The sequence below is a fragment of the Pseudonaja textilis genome, chromosome 7 (genome assembly GCF_049901715.1).
Source record: "Pseudonaja textilis isolate UNSWEBS1 chromosome 7, rPseTex1.2, whole genome shotgun sequence".
Classification (NCBI taxonomy): domain Eukaryota; kingdom Metazoa; phylum Chordata; class Lepidosauria; order Squamata; family Elapidae; genus Pseudonaja; species Pseudonaja textilis.
The window spans coordinates 2,682,227-2,701,597 of NC_141996.1; the positions used below are offsets into that span (position 1 = coordinate 2,682,227).

Sequence of the window (19,371 nt, forward strand, 5' to 3'; positions counted from 1 at the left end):
AATTCACATAACACCCAGAGACCAGACTCAACATGCACACACACACGACAATCCCCAAACACCAACCTACCCACCAAAATTCCCGGCCTCCTAAAAACACACAAGCATCCGCCCAACAGACCAAGTAATACTGTTCAACAGCTCACTGATGGTGGTTCTTCAGTGCAATTATAGCTCTGGGATAAAAACTAAAATAAAAAAGAGATAGTTCTCTTATAACTATAGTGTTTATAGTTTATAGTGACTCTTCGAAGCTGCAACAGCATTCCAAAAACCGATTTATGACCCTTTCCCCCACTTAACGACCATTGCACTATCCCCCAAGGTCGTAGGATCAAAATTTGGAACACTTGGCTAACTTAACGGCTGCAGCAAGAAAACTCGTAAAAAAGGAGCGAACTCACTTAACAAATGTTTCACTTCGCAACAGGAATTTTAGGGGTCAGTTGTGGTTTTGTCATGCCCCTGTCGGAGTCTGACTTGGAGGGAGAGGAGGAACAGCTGACAGGGAATGGGAGTGTGGCTCCGGTCACTGGGGAAGGGCACACAGGCTAGATGGGCAGTCAGAGGAAGACCCAGGCCCACCCCCTCTTCATCCTAGGTCACACAGGGAGGAGCGGAGAAGGGAGCAATGTGAGCGGCACGGTCTACAGGAGAGGAAGGGGCCCTGATCCCCTTCCCTGGCTGCAGCTGGGAGGACTGGTTAAAAGGACAAACTGCGCATGGCAAAGTTGCTGGAAGCAAAGCGTGCATTATTCTTGTCGGAGGTTATCTGTGTTTTGGCTTCCTCCCGACTTTGGTTGCTGCGTTACCTGGTAGAAGTCTGCAATTAATCATCCTTGCCTGCCTGTAGTAATTCCTTCAGTGTGGTGTGTTGGGTTTTTTATTTCAAATTAACTTTACTTTGGGCTGGACTACATTACTCCCTCCGCAAACTGTTTTCTTTAAGAGGATAATTGGACATTGGGGCCAAGTTGGAAGCATTAAAGGGACTTTCTTCTATTTTTTTTGTGACTTGGTTATTATTGTGTTATACCCTGGGTCATCACAGGTTTCATCCAGGTCATGCCGGCATGTCCACTCCTCTGAAGTTTTTAAAGCTTGGCTCATGATTCAATTGGGGTAAATGCCGGAATCCTGACAGTCGTACGTTGAGGCCTACCTGTGCTACCTAGGGCTACTCAGAAGGAAGAACCCATGAGAACCGTTGAGAGCCAGGCCAAGCTGAACAAAAAAAAATCCACAATTTTACCAATTTACGAGAAATTTCTCTCGTGAATTACCAGCTGGAGCATTTGACGCACCAGGTGGCCCTGTAAGCTGGAGAATATTTTCCCAAGGGATTGCTAAAATCAGATTTTGAGTTAACCAATGACATGACGTCTCTGAGTCACCATCTATTGCCTTCCAAACACAACCTTATTACTGTTGAAACCTAATTCCTGGATTCAAATGCGAAGCTAGGAGAAAGCCAACCTTGGTTAACCTCAAAAAGCGAAGAAGCACCGTTAGGCCCAGTTAATCATGGAGGTGCAGACCAGAATCGGATCAATGAAGAGCCAAGTTGGTATTCTGCTTAAGGTGCTGACCTAGAAACCAGGAGATGGTGAGTTCTAGTTCTGTCTCAGGTATAGAAAAATAGCTGGGTGACTTTTGGGCCGATCACCAGGAGACAATGAGTTCTAGTCCTGCCTTAGGCATGAAAGCCAGCTGGATGACTTTGGGCCAATCACTAGGAGATGGTGAGTTCTAGTCCTGCCTTAGGCATGAAAGCCAGTTGGATGACTTTGGGCCAATCACTAGGAGATGGTGAGTTCTAGTCCTGCCTTAGGCATGAAAGCCAGCTGGATGACTTTGGGCCAATCACTAGGAGATGGTGAGTTCTAGTCCTGCCTTAGGCATGAAAGCCAGCTGGGTGACTTTGAGCCAATCACTAGGAGATGTTGAGTTCTAGTCCTGCCTTAGGCATGAAAGCCAGTTGGATGACTTTGGGCCAATCACTAGGAGATGGTGAGTTCTAGTCCTGCCTTAGGCATGAAAGCCAGCTGGGTGACTTTGGGCCAATCACTAAGAGATTGTGAGTTCTAGTCCTACCTTAGGCAAGAAAGACAGCTGGGTGACTTTGGGCCAATCACTAGGAGATGGTGAGTTCTAGTCCTGCCTTAGGCATGAAAGCCAGTTGGATGACTTTGGGCCAATCACTAGGAGATGGTGAGTTCTAGTTCTGCCTTAGGCATGAAAGCCAGCTGGATGACTTTGGGCCAATCACTAGGAGATGGTGAGTTCTAGTCCTGCCTTAGGCATGAAAGCCAGTTGGATGACTTTGGGCCAATCACTAGGAGATGGTGAGTTCTAGTCCTGCCTTAGGCATGAAAGCCAGTTGGATGACTTTGGGCCAATCACCAGGAGATGGTGAGTTCTAGTCCTGACTTAGGCATGAAAGCCAGTTGGATGACTTTGGGCCAATCACTAGGAGATGGTGAGTTCTAGTCCTGCCTTAGGCCTGAAAGTTACCCAACCACTTCTCATACCTAAGACTTGAACTGACTATCTCCCCATTTTCAGCCTGGTGCCTCTAACTACTATAGACCCTAGTGGCTCTTTATTTAATTTATTTATGAAATGGATAGGCTGCCCATCTCAATGGACATTTAATTTAATTTGTATTCTATTTAATATGGATAATTTGAATAAAGCAACCGATTTCTATTGATGAAAGAACCAAGAGGAGTTATCTACGTAGAAAAGGGGTCTCCAAACTTGGCCACTTTAAGACTTTGTGGACTTCAACTCCCAGAATTCTCCCCAGCCAGCATTGCTTGCTCTCTTGTCATCCCTTCCTCTGCAATCTCTCTACACTTTGGGAGATTAAGAGAGAGAAAAAAGCAAGCATGGCTGGCTGGGGAATTCTGGGAGTTGAAGTCCACAAAGTCTTAAAGTGGCCAAGTTTGGAGTCCTCCGATGTTGAAGAAACGCGAAGGGAATTGTTGTCGGATCTGGGGAAGGGCGAGATGATCAGAATATGGAATTTTGGGCACGTCAAGAACAAGCCAACGTTTATGAAGATCTAGAAGCCAGGCCCATCAACTCTTTCTTCTCCCCTCTCCTCTGGAGGTCGGAAGTGGCACGTGGGAACGATACTCACAGACTGGACCAGGATCTCCCCTACTTTCTGCTTCTCGTGCCACTTCTGAACACATTCGGAGATCTCCTCCAGAAACTCCTCGTGATGTTCCAGCAACTCGGGAATCTGGTCGAAGATCTCGTCCACCAGCGAAGGGTCACAGAGGGTGGAATTTTCCGGCTGTTTCAGGGGCTTCATATAACCCTGGAAGGAGGAAGAGGAGGAAACCAAAGTAAATGGCTTTAGAATAGAACGGAATAACAGAGTTGCAAGGGGGCCTTGGAGGTCTTCTAGACCAACCCCCCGCCTAAGCAGGAAACCCTACACCACTTCAGACAAACGGTTACCCAACATCTTTTTAAAAACTTCCAGTGCTGGAGCTTTAGAGGTGTCTTAAAATGAGGACTAATAGATTGAGAAACAATTTCTTTTCCAAGGCAGGAATTGTCTTGAATCAAACAGTGCACGTGTGATTTAGTCCTATTATTATTATTATTATTATTATTATTATTATTATTATTATTATTATTATTATTATTATTATTTTAAAACTGTAGTATGATTGTGATGTAGTGTTTGGGACACTATGCTGGAGTAGCTTTCAAATTTCATTGTATTCGTGGAATGCAATGACAATAAAGGTATTCTATTCTATTCTATTCTATTCTATTCTATTCTATTCTATTCTATTCTATTCTATTCTATTCTATTCTTCTATTCCATTCCTCATTCCAATATTCTATTCTATTCTATTCTATTCCAATATCTATTCTATTCCATATTTCTATTCTATTTTATTCCATTCCATTCCTATTCTATAGATTTCTGTTCTATTCCCAATAGATTTTATTCCATTCCTGAATTCTATTCTATTCTGTTCTATTCTAAAGATTTTTATTCTATTCCCAATAAAGATTCTATTCTATTCTATTCCTGAATTGTATTCTATATTCTATATTGTATTCTATATTCTATATTCTATATTCTATTATTGTATTGTATTGTATTCTATTCTATTCTATTCTATTCTATTCTATTCTATTCTATTCTATTCTATTCACAACTTCTGGAGGCAAGTTGTTCCACTGATTGATCGTTCTAACTGTCAGGAAATTTCTTCTTAGTTCTAAGTTGCTTCTCTCCTTGATTAGTGTCCATCCGTTGCTTCTTGTCCTCCCCCCGGGTGCTTTGGAGAATAGCTTGACTCCCTCTTCTTTGGGGCAGCCCCCGAGATACTGGAATACTGCTAACCCTAGTCTTTCTTTTCATTAAACTAGACATAACCCAACGCAACCGTTCTTCCTATGTTTTAGTCTCCAGTCCCCTAATCCTCTTTGTTGCTCTTCTCTGCACTCTTTCCAGAGTCTCAACATCTTTTTTTACATCCTGGCGACTAAAACCAGATGCAGGATTCCAAGGGTGGCCTTAACAACAAGGCCTAATAAAGTGGTAGTAACACTCCACATGATCCTGATTCTATCCATTTGTTTATGCAACCCAGAACTTGTGTTGGCTTTTCTCGCAGCTGATGTAAACTGCTGGCTTGTATTTTAAAGGGTTGCCTACTAGGGCTCCAAGATCCCTCTCCCCAGTTACTACTGTTAGAAGCACAGGAAGTCGGTTTGACTTCACAGAGCCCCCGTGGAGGACAGATGTCCTAGAATAGAGACACACAAGGTTTTAGGTTTTATAACCTAATTCAAAATTGGTTCATTTAAAATGCCAAAAATTGAGTCTGGGAACGCCACACGCTTTAAAGTACTGCCAAAAATAAAAAATTAAAACAAATTTCCAAAATTAAAAAACAAAACAAACCCAAATGCAGAGAGTTCTCGAACTTTTTAGAATCACGGCTGAGTTCAAATGTTCCATTGCAGGACAGGGGTTCAGTGAGCTGCGCCTCGTTTTATGACCGTCTTGGTTTTTAAATGAATCACACGGCCGTTAAGTGAAACGGGCTTCTCCCATTGATTTTCTTTGTTAGAAGCCAGCTGGGAAGGTTACGAAACGGTGATTATATGACCCCAGAACAGAGCATTAAGACATGCCAGTTGCCAATCACTCAAATTTTGATGACAGGCAGTCCTCGGCATATGACCACAACGGAGCCCAAATCTTCTGTTGCAAAGTGAAACAGTCGCTAAGTGAATTTTCCCCTGTTCTACAACCTTTCTTGCTATTGTTGTTACGTGAATCACTGTGGTTGTTAAGTCAGTAACATGGTCGCTAAGCGAATCTAGCTACCCCACTGACTTTGCTTGTGTCATGCCCCCTTTGGCGTCTGAATCTGAGGAGGAAGACGAACAGCCGACAGGGAGAAGGGAGGTGTGGCTCCGTTGGCTGTGGAGGAAACTGGGGAAGGGCAAAGTCTGGCTGGGCAGAGCAGGAGAGAGGGAGAACAAGGGAGAAGGAGTTCAGAGGAAGACCCAGGCCCACCCCCTCTTCATCCTAGGGCACGCAGGGAGGAACGGAGAAGGGAGCAACGTGGGTTGCGTGGCTTACGGGGGAGGAAAGGGCCCTGATTCCCTTCGTTAGCCACACCTGGGAAGAGAATTTAAAAGAGACGCAAGCTGAGAGCGTCAGCTGCTGAGAACAAACGTGAGTTTATCATGTGTTGACTTTGGTTGTCTGTGTTCCTGGTGTCTTCCCAACCGTGTTGAATTTACTGCCGTGCCTTCACGTCTGAAATTCTTGCTCCTGCCCTGCCGGACTAATTACCTCATTTTGCCTTGATTGGACTTATAGTTATAGTTTTTGTTGACCATGTTTTGGACTTGATTCTCTGCAGCCAAAGGCTGTTTCCTGGAAGAGTTTTTCTCCAACCCAGAAGGTAACCAGGACATTGGGGGCAAAGTTGGAGCTAAGAAACGGATTCCTACTGACTATCTGACTGTGCGGGCTTTGTGCCACGCCCCGTTGGGTCATCACAGCTTTGTCACAAGGTCGCCAAAGGGGATTATCACGGAACCCGGGGACCCTGCAACCTTTATAAATATGAGTCAGTTGCCAAGCATTGAACTCAGTTCAATCCTTTGTGCGAATGATATAACAAGCTGCAAATGGATTTTTATAATAGCATCTCTGCTTGTTTCCGGACACCTGTGGCGTTTCTATTCCCACCCCTGCCAAGAAAGATGGTTTACCTGCATCAAGGTACGGAGAGACTCCACGTAGGACTGCTCTGTGTCCAACAGGGTCATGGTGACATGCTTCCGCATATCCTGCAACGAAGAACAGAGGGGCATTAAAAGATCATCTGTCTCGCCGCACGTACGCCGTGTCCTTCTCTGGGGTGCAAATGATCCTCACCGTTTCGTGTTGGGACGGACACCACGGAGGGAAGCGATGACCCTCCCACCGCTCTGTCCAGGTCTGGACCTGATCTGCTGTCCCAGACGCCTCCCGGCCCAAACATACGTGCAGGTTATATTTATAGATAAATATAAATAAATATGAGATCGGAAGGGCGACATTTACAAGCCACTGACAGCCTGTCCCAAAAGAAATCCTGCGGGATTGAGATGGTCGTTGAACGTCCGAATGGTAGAACGACACGGGGCGCATAGTTTTATTTGGTTTGTTCGATAGAGCTAGTCCTCGACTTATGACGACAACAAGAGCACAACGTTTCTGCTTGCTAAGCAAGACGTTTGTGAAGGGTGTTTCGACAGGGTAGTCCTTGACTTACAACAACGACCGGTCCCCAAATGTTCGACTGCTAAGCGAGACATTTGTGAGGTAAATTTTGCCCCCTTTTTGCAACCTTTTGGCCACCGTCGTTAAAGGAATCCCCGGAGTTGTGACGTCAGTAAGTGAATCCGGCTTTCTCCACCGCCACCCCCAGTTGCCTTGGCCTGTTGGAAGGTCGCAAAAGGGGATCTCGTGACCCCGGGAACACTCCTGCGACCTTCGTAAATGTGGGCCAGCTGCCATGCGTCTCCCAATTTGGATCAAATTTGACTAAGGGGATGAGGCAACGGCCGTAAGGGTGAAAAAAACGGTCGTAATTTGCTTTTTTTCTGGCACCGTTGTCATTTCAAACGGTCACTAAGCAAACGGCCGTAAGTTGAGGACAGCCTGCAAGGCTGCCCACCTCATCATCAGGTGACAGAAGGAAGGCGTCCATTTTCTTCGGCCTTCAACTTTTCTCCCTAAGCCTCAAGGTCCCCACAAGCGGCTTCCCTCTTTTCCATTACGGACTACAAAGCCCAGTGTAGGTGGGCACTGTAGTCCACAGCCGCCTGATCTGGTAGCTCTCCAGGGCCCTCGTCCCCTCCCCGACCTTTTGAAAAGATCATTTTTAATATAAGCACTTAAATTGGAATTTGGCCTGCCCCCACCCCCAAGCATGAGATGTATTTGCTATTTATATTCCATAAAAGTCCCCTTGGCGTGGGAGCGAGCAGTGTGTGGATTTACTTATTAGGTGTATTTCTAGACCACCACAATCCAAAGACTCTCGGCTGATGGCCATCTAGAACAGGACAGCACAGAACAAGATAGGACAGGACAGAACTGAACAGGACGGGACAGGACAGAACTCAACAAAATTGGACAGCACAACACATAACTGAATAGGACAGAACTGAAAAGAACTGAAGAGAATAGAACAGGACATGGCAGAACAGAACATAATTGAACAGAACAATATAGGACAGGACAGGACAGAACTGGACTGGACAGGATAGAACGGCACAGGACAGAACTGAACAAAATTGGACAGCACAACACATAACTGAACAGGACAGAAGTGAAAAGAACTGAACAGAATAGAACAGGACATGGCAGAACAGAACATAATTGAACAGAACAATATAGGACAGGACAGGACGGAACTGGACTGGCCAGGATAGAACGGCACAGGACAGAACTGGACTGAACAAGACAGCACTGGTCAGGACAGGACAGGACAGAACTGAACAAACCTGGACAGCACAGAACTGAAAAAAACTGAACAGAATAGAACAGGACAGAACAGAACAGAATAAGATAGGATAGAACTGAACAGGACTGGACCGGATAGGGCAAAACTGGACCAGACCGGACAGAACTGAAAAGAACTGGACTGGACAGGATAGGACAGGACAGAATAGTATAGAACAAGACAGGACAGAACTGGACAGAACAAGACAGGACAGAACAGAACAGGACTGGATAGGACAGGGCAGGACAGAACACTTTATTTGGCCAAGTGTGGTTAAAACCTCCAAGGAATTTGTCTCGTGTCTAGAATTTGTCTACAAATACCCAGAATACAAAATTGAAAGCAGAAGAATGCCGAAGGCGTTGAACTAAAGACAAAGCAACAAATCAAGGTCGCTGAAATATTGTCCATTTTGTTAAGCGAATACACGGTTGTTAAGCGAATGCCGTTTGGAGAGCCAACGCTCTGCTCTTAAGGCCAAAAATCAAGAGGTACATGCTGAAAACTTCTCCAAATGAAGAGATCTGGGGGAAAAAAAAACCCCAGTTCCATACATTATGAGGAAAGCTGCCTGCATTTCTCCCGAAACCCCCAGGATTGCTCTCTTATAGCGAGTCCTCGACTTACAATGCTTCATTGAGTGACCCTTTTCAAAGTTACAACGGCACTGAAAGAAATTGAGACTCACGACCAAAAATTTTTTTCGCGCTTATGATCTTGGCCACTTCCTTGTGGTTCCCCCCGTTAATCAAAATACGGATGTTTGGCAAGAGAGTAAGGACGCGTTTGGGAAGGAGGAACTGGGGTCCTATGGTTCACAGCCCCCCCTTTCCTCTTTTCTTGGGGAGAGGGGGAGAGAGGAGACATCCCAGGAAGAGAGAAAGCAAAAAACTGTGGGTGCAGGTGGCTACCCCAAGGAACAGTTTGCATGCAACTATCAGGAGACACGTTTGCACTGTGATAAAAAAGAAGAAAAAAAAAAAACAGAGTTTGCTAACATCATTCTTAATGAATGTTTTGTTTTGTTTTGTTTTAGTAAAACCGCGGCTTATAGCCATGACGGCGAACCTGTGGCACGCAGAGCCATTTGTGACAGCATGCGAGACGCAGGCAAACTTACCTCACGACACATGCGCACCCTCACAGCTGATTTTCGGTCTCCCAGAGACTTGAGGAAAGCCTTTGCAGGCCAAAAAAATAGGCCCATTTCGTCAACTTCCTGTATTTCCGGAAATACTGGAAGTGACAAAACAGGCCCATTTTTCGACCCGCAAAGCCTGCAGAAGCTTCCCTCAAGCCTCTGGTAAGCCAAAAAAGGCCTCAAACGGGCCGAAAGTCAGCTGGGAGGCACAGGGCAGGTAAAGGGGGGATTGCACGCACATGCGCAGGGGATGTGGGGGTCATATTGCCTTCTGGGTGCTGGCATTGGAGCATGCGCGCTCAAGCGTGCGCACAATTTTTGGCACAGGAGCCCCAAAAGGTTAGCTACCACTGGCTTATAATAGCTTGTCCAGGCTGGCTAGGGGATTCTGGGAGTTGAAGTCCACCCACCTTCAACTGAATAAAAGAGACCTATGTCCAGTTTTCACACTTACGACCGATATCCCTACGGTCAATCTGATCAAAATTTGGGTACTTGTTGACCAACTTGTCGTTATGACAGTTGCACCGTCTTGGGAGTCACATCATGACTCTTTCTGACCTTCTCGGAGGACGTGTCCAACCCCTGAGGTGTCTTCTTGATCCAGAGCTCCTGCTCAATCAGCGGGTTGGACTATAAGACCTTCAAGGTCCCTTCCAACTCTATTCTTCTCGCGCACCTTCAAAATGCTGGGTTTTTTTTTTAAAGTTTTAACTCCCTGGTACAATATCAGCAGCTTGTCTGCCTCTTCTCTGGTTTCCTTGGCAATGACATTTGGTCTCTAGTGAAAGCTGAGAATGATGGAAGCAGAGGGGGTGTGCCTTATGGGCTTCTGTGGCCACATGTTCAAGATCTGCCTTGGTGTAACTAGAATGTTGTGTTCTTTTGCCGGAGGGATGGAGGGAGGACAGTGGCTCTGGGGGAGAGAGAGAGAGAAATCACCCTGGGGCTGAAGGAAAATTAGAAGAACAGAATTGGAAGAGACCTTAGAGGTCGGATAACAATAATCAGAGTTGGAAGGGGGACCTTGTAGGTCATCTAGTCCAACCCTCTGCTCGAACAAGAAACCCCTATGTACCATTTTCAGACAAATGCCTGTCCAGTCTCTTTTTAAAGGGCTCCAGGGACGGAACGCCCACAACTTCGATACAATTAAAGCCTGGTTCACATCCAACGACAGCCTTGTAGGGTAGGCTGGATGGACAACAAATTGGTGTCTGCCCAATCCTGTCCCAATATCTGAACAGCTACCATCTTTAATTTCATTTTTTTTTTTTTAGAATTATATCGCAGCTTCCTTCGGGACCTCAGCATAAACAGCACTGCCTCCCCTTCTCCTCCTCCTCCTCCTCCTCCTCTTTCCCCACTTCACAACAACCCTGTGAGGAAGGCCGAGAGAAGATGATTGAAATCTATTCTCCAAAGCCCTTGAAGGCAGGACAAGAAGCAATGGATGGAAACTAATAGATAACAGATCATCAGATTTGGAAGGGGCCTTAGAGGTCATCTAGTCCAACCCCCTGCCCAAATGGGAGACCCTACACCATTTTTGACAGATGGCAGTCCAATCTCTTCTTGAAAGTCTCCAGTGATGATGAAGCTCCCACAACTTCTGAAGGCAACTTCTGTTCCATGGGTTGATGATTCTCCCTGTCAGAAAATTCCTCCTTATTTCCAGGTTGAATCTCTCCTTGGTCAGTTTCCATCCATTATTATTCCTTGTCTGGCCTTCGGGTGCTTTGGAGAAGAGCTTGACCCCTTCCTCCTCTCTGTGGCAGCCCCTCAAATATTGGAAGATGCTCTCCTGTCTCCCCTGGTCCTTCTCTTCCCTAGACTAGCCAGGCCCGGTTCCTGCAACCGTCCATCGTAGGTTTTAGCCTCCAGTCCCCTCATCATCCTGGTTGCTCTTCTCTGCACTTTTTCCATACTCTCAACATCTTTTTTATAGTGTGGTGACCAAAACTGGATGCAGTACTCTAGGTGTGGCCTTACTAAGGCTTTATAGAGTGATATTAGTACCTCTCTTAATCTGGATTGTATCCCTCTGTTAATGCAATTTAGGATTGCATTAGCTTTTTTGGCGGCAGCTGCAACGAATCAAGGAGAGAAGCAACTTAGAATGAAGAAGAAATTTCCTGACAGTGAGAGCAATTAACCAGTGGAACTACTTGCCACCAGAAGTTGTGGCTGCTCCAACACTGGAGGTTTTCCAGAAGAGATTGGACAAGCATTTGTTTGAAATGGTGTATAGGGTCTCCTGCTTGAGTAGAGGGCTGGACTAGAAGACCTCCAAGGCCCCCTTCAACCCTTGTTATTCTCTAACAGATAATCCTCAATTTATGACCACAATTGATCCCAAATTTTATGTCGCTAAGCGAGAAAGTTGATAACCGAGGGTCACCCCATTTTACGACTTTCCTCGCCACGTTTGCTACGCGAATCGCTGCCGTTGTGAAACTCACAGCACAGGGGGTTAAATGGTTTCCCCATGGATTTGGCTCGTCGAGAAGGTCGTAAAACGGGATCGTTGGACTCCTGGACGCTGCCACCGTCATAAGTGTGGGTCGAGCGTCCGAATGCAAATCACGTGATCCTGGGGAGGCAGCAAAGGTTGTTAAGTGTGAAAACATGATGGCAAGCCCCTTTTTCGCCCCCCCTAGGGATGTTGTAACTTTCAATGGTCATTAAACGAACGGTCGTAAGTCGAGGACTGCCTGAATTCTGCCTCAAATCACCCAGTCCGCCTCGATGGCTGACCGACAGAGGTCTCCCCATTTTTTATCCAGCCTCTTAAACCACCTATCTTTCAACCACTCCAGTTCCAAGTATACAGGCATACCTGGTTTTCCCCAAAATTAGACCCTGTCTTATATATTTTTTGCCATCCAAAAAAGGCACCAGGTCTTATTTTCGGGGGAGGTCATCCAGTGAACTAACCTCACTTGCACGCATCACCCCCGGCCTCCTTTTTGTTGTCAGAGGCCTTCAGGAACCTCAGAAATGGGCCGGCAAGGCAGGTGTCGGACTGTGCGAGACCTGGCTACACCTGTCCAAAGGTAAGTAGTAGGGCAACTCTATACCCCCCTATCCCCCCCCCCCCAGCTTAATTTCTACCTATGTACTCTGGAGTGGGTGGGATGTTCATTAGGGCTTATTTTGGAGGTAGGGCTTATATTCGGCGCACATGTTAAAAAAAATCAAGCTAGGTCTTACTTTCAGGATAGGTCGTATATTTTCAGGAAAAATAAACGGGATACTTGACCGCAGTGGCTCTCTATTTTATTGATTCAATGGTTAGGCTGCCCATCTCACTCGATATTTAATTTAACCTGTATCCCATTTCCTACGAACCATTTGGATCAGAGCCTCTGTGGGGGAAAGAACCCAAGAAGAGTTCGTTTGTGCAGCCTGATGAATTAAAGCCTTTAAAAAAGTTTGCAGTCCTGGTTCCCTCCGTCGGAGCAGCCTGGGGGAAAAATAAAATGAGTCCCATTTCTATTTTAGGAAAATCTTGATCCACTTAATATTCTGCCGTTCCCAAGGGGGTGGGGTGGAAAGAAACCCCCAAAAGGGAAGGTGCCGGGGTGTGTGGGGGAAAGCAATCCTGACTAAATTCCATGCACTCCGTTTGGTTTCGTTCCTGGGATTCGCCCTCTCCTCTTTTTCTATTGAAGAGAGAAAAGTTTGGAAATTGGGCAGTGGTCTCCGTACGGCAACTTTCCCCTGACCTTAGGAACAGAGGCGCCTGGATCTCAAAATATTAAGACCTCCTGGATTTAAATGGGCTTAACCAGGTTCTCTTTGCTGTCAAAACCCTCCCCCCCAAAAACTGGGATCCTCCCCTGCTCCGAGAACAGTCTAATCCTGCCCTGAATTGATTTCGTATTACTCACCGACTGGGCTCGGGCTACTGGTTTCTGATTTAATGGGCGCCGAGAAACATTCCTGAGCTGCAAAAAAAGGAATCGGGCTGCTAACTTATCCACGATTCGCTTCACGACGGGAGCAAAAAGGTGTCTCACTGAACAACAGAAACGTTGGGCTACATTGCGGTCGTAAGTCGAGGACCGCCTGTTAAAACAACACTTTAGGATGCATCAACTGTTAAAGAGTCACTACCGACCATCATTATGATTTAAACCACCCCATAATCCCTTGCTATTCGTGTCTGGGCAACTGAATGGAGCAAGCAGAGTGTTTTAATGGCCGGATACCTTTCCTGTCACCAGTGAGGAGTTTTGTTCAGCAGATATATTCCCATTGCATCCAGAGAGAGAAATATCGGCCTTTCCCTAGAATTGAACTCACAGCCTCCGGAATGTGAGGCGAGAGCTCCACCACGAGTAAGAGTAACTACCAGCGATGTCAACAAAATACAAAAATATTACACTCATGTTCTACACAGCATATATTTCACAAATCAGACAATTCTATTTCTTCCCCATTTATTCCAGAGTACGTGTTTCGGTCAGTGGCACAATCTGGATGGACTTGTCCAGGTTCAGAATCTAACCCAGACTGACTAGTTTAATACTTGGATCGGAGACCACTCAGAAATCCCAGGGCCATAAACTAGATTGGAAATTTGAAAAAATAAAAATTCTGGAAAAAATTCTTCATCCAGTCCCAGAATTCCTCAGCCATCATTGGTAACTTTAAGATTTTTGGACTTGAAAACTTGAAGACTTCAAGTTCCAGAATTCAGCATGGCTGGCTGAGGAATTCTGGGAATTGAAGTCCACAAGTTTTAAAGTTGCCAAATTTGGAGGCCCCTGGTATATACCCAGTGATGGCTGAGGAATACTGGGAGTTGAAGTCTACCCATCTTAAAAGTTCCCAAGCTTGGAGACCCCTGGGTTAAACAAATATTTATGCCTCAACTTCCTCCAGGGAGTAAATTCAAGGCAATCTTGCAATTACGGACAACTTTCTCCCCAACAGATAGTCACACCATTTTTCTTCTTTTTCTGGCCACAGTCAGAAGACGCGTCAAAAACTCCCACGCCTGACAGCGGAAGAACAGAAAGTCCTGTGATATTTCACTTCCACAGCCCTGAAATATCCTCACTTTGCTTGTTTTCGTGCCTGTTGACGAGTCCTTTCAATCTTTTATATATATATATAAAAAAGATAAAGAGTCTGGTAAGCCCTTCTCCAGCTACTAAAAATGTATTTAAAAAAAGAGTTTTTGTATGGATGTGTGGATTGGATGAATGGACAACAACTCCCCAAAGATCCTGCCTTTTAATTAAATTGGAAAAGAGGCTACCGGGATATATTCGCTTTTTTGCAATCCCATGCTAACTTCGAACGGTCACTAAATGAATTGTTGTAAATTGAGTCTATATACACACATTAAGGTAATGAATAATGAAGAGCTGAGCAGCAGCTGTAAGACTGCTGTAAATGCTGATGCAGTGAGCAGGGAGGTTGAGTCGGCAAGGATATTGCCCCTTTAAGACTGAGGTTGGGCCCACAGGGTTATTGCCTCTTTAAGAAGCTGCCTATATATAGGCGACCATGAGAGGGTGTTTTCCTCCTCTCCTCCTGTACACACACACACACACACAACTGTTAAAAGACAAAGCCTCTGTGTGCTGTGTTTGTGCTCCTGGGTTTTATCACAATAGTAGTCACACTGCAATCTCTCTCTCTCTCTCTCTCTCTCACACACACACACACACACAGACCATTCATGCAGTGACCATTCAAAGTTAGAACGGGATTGAAAAAAGTGACTTATGACCATTTCCCACACTTATGACCATTCCCCATGGTCACCTGATCAAAAAATTCAGACGCTTGGCAACTGACTCACATTTATAACGGTCGTGTGTCCCGGGAGTCTCCTTTTTGGGACCTTCTGACAAGCAAAGTCAATTGTCGGATTCGCTTAACAACCGGGTGACTCACTTAACAACTGCACCGATTCATTTAACAACTGCAGCAAGGAAGATCGTAAAAGGGGGCAAAGCTCATTTATCAAATGTCTCGCTTAGCAAGATTGTTAAAGGCTCGATTGTCGGGTCCTTCCTGTATCTATTTCTGGCACCACAAATCAACACAGCTCTTTCTTTACAATGCCGGAAAATGGTAAAATCTTTTTAAGTTGAAAAAGCTCGTTTCGTTTCCGCCAGCTGAGTTGCAAAGATGAAGCTCTTTTCTTCCTAAAAAAGTTTATTAATCTTCCTTTTGCAAAATAATAATTATAATAATAATAATTACTGAAGCTGCCAGCAACCAGAGCGACAGGGCTTATTAGATGCAGTGAGAAAAAACAGACCTTGTTCTCTGGTGCCCTGGTGTGATAAATCACAGGATGATGTGTACAGTCCTTGCACGCACACCAACGAAGCAACGGCGTTGGGCGTGTGGATAAAAATCACCCGCTCTACACAAGGCATCGATAGGCTTAGATCAAGGTTTCTCGGCCTTCGCATCTTTAAGAGGTGTGAAGTGTGACTCCCAGAATCCCCCAGCCAGTATGGGTGGACTTCAACTCCCAGAATCCCCCAGCCAACAAGGATAGATTTCAACTCCCAGAATTCTCCAAATGGGTGGACCTCAATTCCCAGAATCCCCCAGCCAGTATGGGTGGACTTCAACTCCCAGAATCCCCCAGCCAATATGGGTGGACTTCAACTCCCAGAATTCCCCAGCCAGTCAATTCCCAGAATTCCCTACCTAGCATGAATGGACCTCAACTCCCAGAATCCCCCAGCCAATATGGGTAGATTTCAACTCCCCAAATCCCCCAGCTAGTATGAGTGGACCTCAATTCGCAGAATCCCTCAGCCGGTATGGGTGGACTTCAACTCCCAGAATCCCCCAAACAACAAGGATAGACTTCCCAGAATTCCCCAGCCAGTCAATTCCTAGAATTCCCTACCTAGCATGAATGGACTTCAACTCCCAGAATCCCCCAGCCAATATGGGTAGATTTCAATTCCCCAAATCCCCCAGCTAGTATGAGTGGACCTCAATTCGCAGAATCCCCCAGCTGGTATGGGTGGACTTCAACTCCCAGAATCCCCCAGACAACAAGGATAGACTTCCCAGAATTCCCCAGCCAGTCTGTATGAACTTCAATTCCCAGAATTCCCCATCTAACACAAACGGACTTCAACGCACAGAATCCCCCCAGCCAGAATTCTGGGAGTTGAAGTCCACCTATCTTAAAACTGAGAAACAACGATAGACTGATGAATAACTGATGAGTAACTACTCATAAATATCCGGGGGACCCTGCCTGTACCCCTCTACATTTTCCATCGGGTAGTGACTGTCATCTGTTTGACAGGAGAGAAAAAAATATATTATTTTCTTCCTCGGGCACCCAGTATTCCCGGACTAAATCCACTTAATAAAGGCCATAGCCTTTTTCATAAATTATTGTAAACTCCAGCGACAGGGAAAGAAAACAGTGCTTAAATTTAAATTGGAAAGCCAGCCCTTTCTTCTTTGACATGCAATTTTTAGAACCTCCTGACCGAGCGGTATTTACAATTCTTGGCCAGCCACTCCGTCTTTTGACAATTTTAGGAAACGGGGGAAAAGATAACGGTGCGCCGAGTGTTTTTCAAAGATGTTGGCAAACAGGCTGATGTGTGCAACCAACATTCATCAAACTGATGTCTTGGCCCGTGAAAAGCAAACTCCAGGAGACTTCTGGGAAATTCGTGGATTTGGGGCATTGGAGTCCTTGGACTTACACAACAGCTCATTTAAGGCCCATTGTTCAAAGTTACAACAGCCCTGAAAAAGATGACTTACGACCATTTTTCACACTTGCAGCGTCCTTGTGATCAAAATTCCAACTCTTGGCAACCGGCTCGTATTTATAAAGGAAATCGGATTCACTCAACAAGGGTGTGACTCACTTAACAATGGTTGATTTGCTTAATGACTGTGGCCAGGAAGGTCGTAAAAGGGGAAAAATTCACTTGAACAGCTGTCTCGCTTAGCAGCACTCCTGTACAGGAGTGGTTTGCCATCGCTTCCGATGGGTTTTGCTGACACCCAATTCCACCTGGTGGGCTTTCTTAGCCAAATTTCCCAGTATGGCACCTTCTCCCAGAATTCCTAACTATGCAGACTGGGGAATTCTGGGATAGGCAAGGACCATTTCCTTGAGAGGACGCCAATAAAGCTTCTTCCATGCTCCCAAACCTGTAGGCCTGGTACACATCCCAGGTTGAACAGCATACAGAATAACAGAGTTGGAAGGGACCTTGTAGGTCATCTAGTCCAACCCCAGACCCTACATCATTGCTGACAGAGGGCAGTCCAGTCTCTTCTTGAAAGCCTCCAGGGATGAAGCTCTCATAACCTCTGAAGGCAACTTCTATTCCATGGGTGGATTGTTCTCACTGTCAGAAAGTGTCTCCTTATTTCCAGGTTGAAAAATCTCTCCTTGGTCAGTTTCCATCCATTGTTCCTTGTCTGGCCTTCGAGTGCTTTGGAAAATAGCTTGACCTCTTCTTCCTCTCTGTGGCAGCCCCTCAAATATTGGAAGATGCTCTCCTGTCTCCCCTGGTCCTTCTCTTCCCTAAACTAGCCAGGCCCAGTTCCTGCAACCGTCCATCGTATGTTTTAGCCTCCAGTCCCCTCATCCTCCTGGTTGCTCTTCTCTGCCCTTTTTTCTAGAGTCTCAACATCTTTTTTATAATGTGGTGACCAAAAACTGGATGCAGTACTCTAGGTGTGGCCTTACTAAGTATTAGTACCTCAGTACCCAGTGGAACCTCTTGCCACCAGAAGTTGTGTGTGCTCCAACACTGGAGGTTTTCAAGAAGAGATTGGACTACGATTTGACTGAAATGGTCTAGGGTCTCCTGCTTAGGCAGGGGGTCGGACTAGAAGACCTCCAAGGTCCCTTCCAACGCTGTGACTGTATTATTCTGAGGCGAGGAGTCGTCTCTGGGGCCTTCGGATCCAGTGAGAGAATTAAATGTCTCTTTGATTTCATCCTGACACCGGAAGGCCGCACCCCAATTGTTAAAGGAACCCCATAGAATGATGTTCTCTTAAAATTGGGAGGAAGTGCTCCCCACAATAGAGATGACTACAGGTACAACTGGCCATGTGTTGACCGTTCCCAGTAACAACAGACCTCCCAAAAGGGATTTATCACCTCAATGTGGTCTTGTGACTTCATTTTGGGGGGTGGGGCTTGGCAACCAATCTGCATTTACGGCCGTTTGCCGTGTCCTGCAATCACAAGACCACAATTTGGCCAATTTCTGGTCCTTTCCGGTGAGAAAGCCCCCATTGGATTCACTCAATGATCACTTGGTTCACTTAACAATTTGGTAATTCCCTTAATAACTGCGGTGACTCGCTCTTCTACTGTTGCAAAATTGGGGCTGCGGTTTACGATGTGAGTAATGGGTTCACTTAACAACCGCGGTATTCAGAGTTCTGACATGCAGCCCTCCCAACCCCTACAGTCCCGTGACTGTGTTCATTCATTCATTTCATTTCATTTCATTTATTTATTTATTCATTTATTTATTCATTTCATTCATTCATTCATTCATTTCATTTATTCATTCATTCACTCCATTCATTCATTTCATTTATTCATTCATTTATTCCACTCATTCATTCATTCATTTCATTCATTCATTTCATTTATTCATTCATTTCATTCATTCATTTCATTTATTCATTCATTTATTCCACTCATTCATTTCATTCATTTCATTTATTCATTTGTTCATTCATTCATTTCATTCATTCATTTGTTCACTCACTCACTCATTCATTCATTCATTTGATTTCCATATCCCAGCAAATGATTCTGGGAAGCTCACAATTCAGAAACATATTACAATCAAAATCTTAAAAAAAAAAACCTTAAAACAATAAAAATGATTAAAACATTTAAAAAAAAACCATTAAAATATCTAATTTCGCAACCAGTCACTTAACGTTCGCTTTACGACCACTGCACAGAAAGCCATAAAATTGAGTCAGCCACCTAATGACCCATTTTACGACTGTCATAACTGACACCCATCACTGGCAGGCTCCATCACAGTCCTAAATTGAGCGCTACTTGTAAAAGGAGCTATTTTATTCCGTGACTTTTATTTCCACATTTTGACAGTTAAATTTGATTGCTGCAACATGTTCCTAAATTTACAGGTAATCCTCCTTTAACTGCCACAATTGGAACTG

At 45.1% G+C, this 19,371-nt stretch overlaps 1 protein-coding gene across 1 annotated transcript in view; it reads right to left on the reverse strand.

Moving 5' to 3' along the window:
- ARHGEF17 (Rho guanine nucleotide exchange factor 17) overlaps positions 1–19,371 on the reverse strand; it is a 131,838-nt gene that overhangs the window by 38,300 nt on the left and 74,167 nt on the right. Inside the window, exons 2-3 of the mRNA XM_087936899.1 lie at positions 6,268–6,345; positions 3,146–3,328 (exon numbers count right to left, since the gene is read on the reverse strand). Of these exons, the coding sequence (XP_087793025.1) occupies positions 3,146–3,328; positions 6,268–6,345 (261 nt within the window). The remainder of the gene's footprint in view (positions 1–3,145; positions 3,329–6,267; positions 6,346–19,371) is intronic.